The sequence below is a fragment of the Aplysia californica genome, unplaced genomic scaffold, assembly GCF_000002075.1.
Source record: "Aplysia californica isolate F4 #8 unplaced genomic scaffold, AplCal3.0 scaffold00383, whole genome shotgun sequence".
NCBI classification, from domain to species: Eukaryota; Metazoa; Mollusca; class Gastropoda; order Aplysiida; family Aplysiidae; genus Aplysia; species Aplysia californica.
Genome location: NW_004797653.1, coordinates 706,279 through 713,114, shown reverse-complemented (window position 1 = coordinate 713,114; position 6,836 = coordinate 706,279). Strand labels below are relative to the sequence as shown.

Genomic DNA, 6,836 nt, shown 5'->3' with positions numbered 1-6,836 from the left:
TGTGTGTGTGTGTGTGTGTGTGTGTGTGTGTGTGTGTGTGTTTGTGTGTGCATGTGTGTGTGCTCGCACACACTCGTGCACTTTGTGGTTCAGGGGTAAGTCATGAGCATTTTGAGAACCATTAAGACTAGAACAATATTCGTCATTGCCTTCCATCTCTTTGTTCCAACTTAAAGAGGAGTAGTCAATAGATAATTATTGTGATAATTGGTACATTCATTACAGTACGGGTAAGGTCACACTCAGGTTTTTGGAACCCAGTTTGGTGTCAGGCGTTAGGCAATAATTGAGGATTTTCAGATAAGATAAGATACTTCTTTATTGTCCAGATCCTGGCACATTGGTTTGGTGTTTCACCACTTCCACACAAACACACACGCACACACACACACACACACACTCTCTCTCTCTCTCTCTCTCTCTCTCTCTCTCTCTCTCTCTCACACACACACACACACACACACACACACACACACATACACACACTCGCGCACGCACGCGCCTGTCCTCGAGCGCAGTATGCTTGCACTCACCAACAGGCTTACAGTCACATGCATAATATAAATGAACAACAATATTAACAATAATAATGTTAAGCAAGATACACACTCAATATTCTGATTGTAACTCAGTAGTATTCTGATCCATGTTCTAAGGTCATTATATGAATATTAATGACAAGATGGTTAAGATGGAAGAAGTTTGAATAAATTTAGAGTCCAGTCACAATAGAAAAATGCTAAATAGAATGGAAGTTTTCTTGAAGTCCTGTCTCAAAGAGAGCCCATACAATGCTTAAAATAAATTTTGTCTCGCTTTCTCAAAACGTACACTTCATGACATCAAACGCTAAAATCTCAAAAACTGTTTAATATAAAGACATGAAATTTGGAGAGTATGTGCGCCGTGCAATTTTAAATAAAATAGTCCTGATGCTTTTAAGTTTAAAAAAAAAGTTAAATGATTTTTAACATGTTATTTTAACTGTTTTCATTATTTGCTAAAAGGTAACTCTTCTGAAGGTAATACGATCATTATGCTTACAAATTCAAGAATAGCTAGTTCATTTTATTAAGATTTGTGTGCTAAATATTTCGTAGATAGCATGGATGGGTTGTTTTTTTAGGGTTTGAAAATGGTACTTCAGACAGCCTGGCTTTTCTCTAATTTACAATTTCTATAATAACGTAACTGATAATGATTCAAAAAACATTTTAGACTTTTGAAAGGAATCCTTTTTTATATAAGTGTTTCACAGCACTTGCAACTGCATTATGGTCAAATGCGCGCGCGGACACATTAAACATTTTCAGCTGGTAGGAAATTTTGAATTTTGCCCGAGTGGCGGCCGAAGCCTACTCTTATCGATTATGGATAACCAAGGGATCTTTAATATGCGCAACTTGCACGTGGGACATCCAAGATTTTTCGCCCTTGTCCAAGAAGGCTAGGTGTAGATCTTTTCTACCATAAGATCAGAGAGTAGCATTAGAAAAGCAGCAGAAAGAGTCAGGAGCCCAGAGGAAGGGGCAAAGGTGGTGAGGTGTGGGGGTAGAAAGTGGAGGCGAAAGCAGACGACAAAATATTGCTAGAGAGCAGGAAAGGAGGTGAAAGGAGACACATTTAGAGAAGAAAAATTTCCGTCGCTCTTTGGAATTGAACCCAGGATCTATTGAATGAGAGGGGAACACCTTAACCTGTAGGCCACGAAGGTTGAAGGACTTTGAGAAAATGAGAAGTAAAAACCCAAGTAATATCATTCATTGGTAGATGATAACGGTAATAAACAGTGTTTATTCAGTTGACCCAGTTTACCTTTGTCCCACTTCTCCCCATTCTCCCTTACGACATACGAGTATAAGGAGCGAGGCTAAAAAAAGTAACACAGCAAAAGTAGTCCAAATATCGGAATATTTAGTCCTTCATCCTCAATTGCACCGACGATATTTATTCCAATGCTCGGGCGTGTTCTGGTACAATAGAGGTTTTTGAAAAGAGAAAACGGTTATTTTCCTCCCTCCCAAGTTTTGATCGACAGTGGCTACTTTCGTGTAAAATAACAGTAGACAAATTTATTTATTAAAATGACAGTATTATGCTCTAACTAAAGCGTTACGTATCATTATATTGAAATATAAACCATGAATCACCGAAAACAAGACGATCGGAATTGGGTCGGGATGTGCAAAACGGTATCGAATACTATCGATATAGCCATGACTCAGGCCACTCCTCGCATTCGGGGAACCAATGGATATAAAAGGCGCAGAGCAAACCCACTATAGCACAGCCTTAGCGCTATCTCTTGTGTGGACAAGTGGCCTTATCGCAAGTAAGGTAAGGACACATTTTATTTTCCGGTCACCTATCTTTCTACGCTTAGCCCGTAGATCCTTGGGGAGTTCTGTTTGTGTTTTCATACAAAGGCGTCTTTTCCCGACACCATGCATTGATTTTAAAGCCTGACTTTAGCACACTGCAAGGTCATGCTGTTTTTCAAATTAAACAAATTAATCAAAGCAGCTGGTCTTCTCGGGTCCTTGGCGTTCGATCGTGTCGACGTCCTTCTTTAAAAAAGTTTCTGCTTTGATTCTCCCAAAGGGCAAACGATGTTTCTGTACACCATCGCCTATCTCGCAGAATTAATGGATTAGTTTGGGTACATAATATGACCCCAAATTTAAAATATTTTAGCCAACATTACAATTTGCACCTGCAGAATTTTCCTTTGCAACAATTTCGGCTGTATCGATATAGCTTGTTCCGACTGCAATGCAACTTTCCTCCATAAGTTAAGTTCACTTTTCAGAGTGTTCTTTTTCAGTTCATTTAGTAAGTGCTTACTTATACCATCTATCAAAAATTTGTGACAAGGACAGTGCATTTTATTCTAAACATATTAAATGCAACATCACGTGCTGAAGAAAGGTGGAAAAATACCTGTTAACTCATCACCAGGTCGTGTCAGCCGCCATCTTTGACATAATGTTATGGAAAGAGCTGCGATAATAAATCACATTAACAATAATTTTAATTTGTATAGCGCTCTTCCTTATTCTACGGCAAGCTCTATGCGCTTAACAAATATCAAAGGAATAAGTTTTTTAAATGGACCTACCTTTATTGTTTAAAGATATGTCGCCCCATTCAATTAGCGAGCAACTCGGAACTACAATGTAGAGAGATGGAATCTTGTTCTTATTAGATGGTCCTTTCCTGCTGATTCATGTTACTTTCTAGAGGTCTGTTTTTACAGAAATATGATTTTGCCTTGCTGTTGTCATATATGAATTTACAGTCTACAGTATATATATATTGAACGCCATTAAAAACGCAAAGCTTTTAAAAGGCTATAAGTCAGTATAAATGTCAATGATGGCCATACATTTTACTAACGGTGAGGGTTCTTTATTAAGTTTCGATTTGTGCTTATCTGCAAATTTGTCTAAAGGGGGGTATTCCGAAAGAAGGAAGACAATATTATACATGTATCAAAATAAACAACTCTTTTAATCTATCTTCATTTGTTACAAACATGAACTGACTCTGCGAATGATAGCCAGGTTTTTTCAAAGGCCAAAGAGCAGCTGCCATTACTATTCTCGGTCTAGGAATACAAACTGTTTTTAGGTGAATATAGTGCACGCAGTAATTTATGCAAATTTTGATTACGGTTGATATTTCATGGGTGCTTCACTGCAAGTGCAATGTATTTTGGCATAAATATATACAGTCCTAGAAAAGCCAATGGTTTAGCATACACATTCCAGAACTATCAAATAGTCAGTCGTTTCAAACGCAGCACTGAAATCTAAAAACTGAAAGGATAGATCATTTCCCATTGTCAGCTTTTGTAAAAAGATAATTTTGAATTCTTTGAAGTGCAGTCTCACTATTATGAAACTCTTTATAAGCCGATTAGAAAATCTACAATAGGTTGTTGTCACTGAGATGAGCTTTAATACGGGCCAATACAATATTTTCTAATTTTATTATCTCGAAGTAGAAGTACATTATATTCCTCGTAAATACGAGTTCTACCCCCCCCCCCCCCCTGCGGTACCACAACGCAAACCAAGTTCTGTTTGCCCCACTCCACACCTGTAAATTCCTATCGTCCAAGATAATTACTGTCTCGCACCAAAGTATCTGTTGAGTTTCAGAGCACAAGGTTGATGATAGTTAATACGGCGAGTGCACCCTACCAATAGAATTCATTTGGTTGAGTTGGGGCCAGCCAGATTTTCTGCTTCGTGGGGGGGGGGGGGGGGGGGGGAGGGGGGGGGGGCGAATTTACCTCAACTAACTGTGAGCTTCCAAATCTAATTTTAATGCATTAATTATTTTTCAAGGTCGCGAGTCGAAACGTTTGTATTGTACAAAAATAGTAGTTTTGGTCTTTCTTTAGAGGAAAATCTGATGGGCTTAGATTCAGATTGATTGAATCAGATTGGCAGTGTGCACTGGGTATTACAATTTTCTCTCTCAAATTTACTCCTCACTTACAACAAAAAAGACTGACTAGTACGTCCTGTCTCTCGAAACAGGAACCCAAAACTTGTAGGTTGCGTGTATGAATTCAGCACGTTCTGAAAACCTTGACTGTTGGGTGTCAAAGAAGAGTAGCACGCTGTAATGGCCTCATTATGCAGTTTCGAGCACTGTCCAACGTTTTTTCAAATAAAACTGAAAGAAAGCATATCCTTGCTGGTGGCCCGTCTCTGCTGTTTTATGTAACTGCGCGAAACGCGTTAACCGCCTTTTAGTGACCCCCCATTCTCCCCTTGCTCCCAGTTTTATACGTCCTTTCTGTGGGCCCTTAAGGTTTAAGAACACGCTTTTGACATTTGACCTCATTTGACAAGGCAATCAAGGGAGCAGATATGTTTTATAAAATGTTCACGTATAAAACGATGCATCATGACTACTTTTTAAATATGTTTTTTCAACTTTTATCCCCAGGTTCTCAGATTTCCCTGTGCGTGCCCCAGAACTGTATTCTGAGCTTCTTCAAATTCAAAGCATCTTCTTACGGAGGATTGAATACGATTTGGTGACCATTATTTCCCATCGCAATTGTGTGCACAAGCTACAAATTAGACATTCTAAAACAAAAAGATAGTGATAAACATGACGGCACAGGTCGACATTGAAGCTCTGTCAGATGCCACCAAAGCTTTGGCGGTTATTTTTATTTTAGGAATTCTCGCATCCAATATTTTTTTGCTGTTCAAGTTTCTCCGTAAAGGACGGTTACTCCAGAGTCAACGTAAATTCCTAGTTATGACCCTCGCTGGGGGTGACATTTTCCTGGCTTTGTTTTCTTTGGTTATCTTAGCTCGTCGTGCTTTTGAAAACGTATTCTATATCTCGTGTAATACAGATGTAGTTTCTTCAATGTATGCAGAATGTTTCCTCCCGTTTGTGTATGGGGTTGGTATAATTGTCCTCTGTGGGGAACTCGGTTTCCGGAAAAAACTTCGCTCTTTGATTCCCAGTCCTTACGTGTCGTCCATACTGGTGGCCGCGGTACCTTGGATTGCTGGACTCATCCTGATATTGCCCTTATATTTGGCTGGCTTTGATTATGTGAGCTGTTCGTATGGTGATTCCTTGACAGCTGATCGGGCAAGGGCTATTTTTGTCTTTGGCATCGTCCTTCCTTCAGCCCTGGCTGTGATCTTCGCTCTCATGACCAGTTGTAGGAAAGGTGATGCAATATCTGAGTATTACGACTCTCCTCAATCTCAAGGTGTCGTGTTTAGTCAGGCAGTGACAACACATAACGCTCAAGGATTCCCACAACAGCAGTACTATCCAGGACCTCCACAACAACAGTACTATCCAGGACCTCCACAACAACAGTACTATCCAGGACCTCCACAACAACAAAACCATCCTGTGCCACCACCACCAACAGCACAACAGCCATACTACCCTGCCTCTCAGCCACCGGCTTACGTAAGTGGTCCACAAGACGCTGGTCTCAAACAACCCGCCTACCCTCCACAACCGATGCCCCCTACACAAGCTGTGATCCAAACACCAGTGAGCTCGACACAGCCACGCTCAGATCAACAACTGTTGGCCACAGTCAGGAATGAGCAAAGTACCCTGGTCCTAGTTGCTGTTCTATACGCTGTTTTGTCATTGCCGTTTGCCCTCTTCATACTTGGCTACAATCTGAACAAGGACCGTGCTTCTCTAGATCCAATTCCCAAAGCAATAATGTCAAACTTATTTCAGTGGATGCTTTATCTCCGCTCCATCGTGACTCCTATTGTTTGGATAATCAAGGAGAAAACTTTTGCTTGAAAAGAAAGCAAAACATAATTTCTCTATTGTCAGTTGCAGTGATGTAGTTAGTTAGAAATCAAACAATCTTATAGAACATAGTAAATATTTTTTATTCCGCAGGATGCCCTAAAATGGAACAAGGTGCTCCGCTCGAAAAAAGAAATGACTTGACTAAACACACATATGTCAGTCTTTAGTGCGTTACATGACAATAATGAAAAGCAGAAGTGCGAACAGCTAGCTTTACTCCCGTTGTACGAGTAGGTCGCCGTCATTTTGAAAACATCTTACATTATTGGCCACAGAATAAATCTGTCGCTCGAAGTAGACCCAGTTCGCTCCCCAGGGAGGAAAAACATTTTATCGAGTATTTTGGTGCTTCTGTTGGGATGTTATATCCTTTTCAGCCCAGCTTTTCAGCCCAGCTTTTCAGCCCAGGTTGGCCCTGGCAGACAGGGTCGAAATATTCCGCCTTCGAAATCAACTAAATTGTATGGATTTAATTATTTTAAAAAAAAATTATTTTTTTTGGGGGGGGG

At 40.1% G+C, this 6,836-nt stretch overlaps 1 protein-coding gene across 2 annotated transcripts; it reads left to right on the top strand.

The window, feature by feature from the left end:
- Positions 1–2,178: 2,178 nt before the first annotated feature.
- LOC101856675 lies at positions 2,179–6,816 on the top strand. Of its 2 annotated transcripts, none has more exons than XM_005103641.3 (2): positions 2,179–2,332; positions 4,963–6,816. In XM_005103641.3, the coding sequence occupies exon 2, from the start codon at positions 5,131–5,133 to the stop codon at positions 6,313–6,315; it is 1,185 nt and encodes a 394-aa protein (XP_005103698.1). In that variant the 5' UTR covers positions 2,179–2,332; positions 4,963–5,130; the 3' UTR covers positions 6,316–6,816. The 2 variants fall into 2 exon arrangements, with proteins under 2 accessions (XP_005103698.1, XP_005103697.1); XM_005103640.3 differs by having other exon boundaries at positions 2,184–2,337.
- Positions 6,817–6,836: the final 20 nt, after the last annotated feature.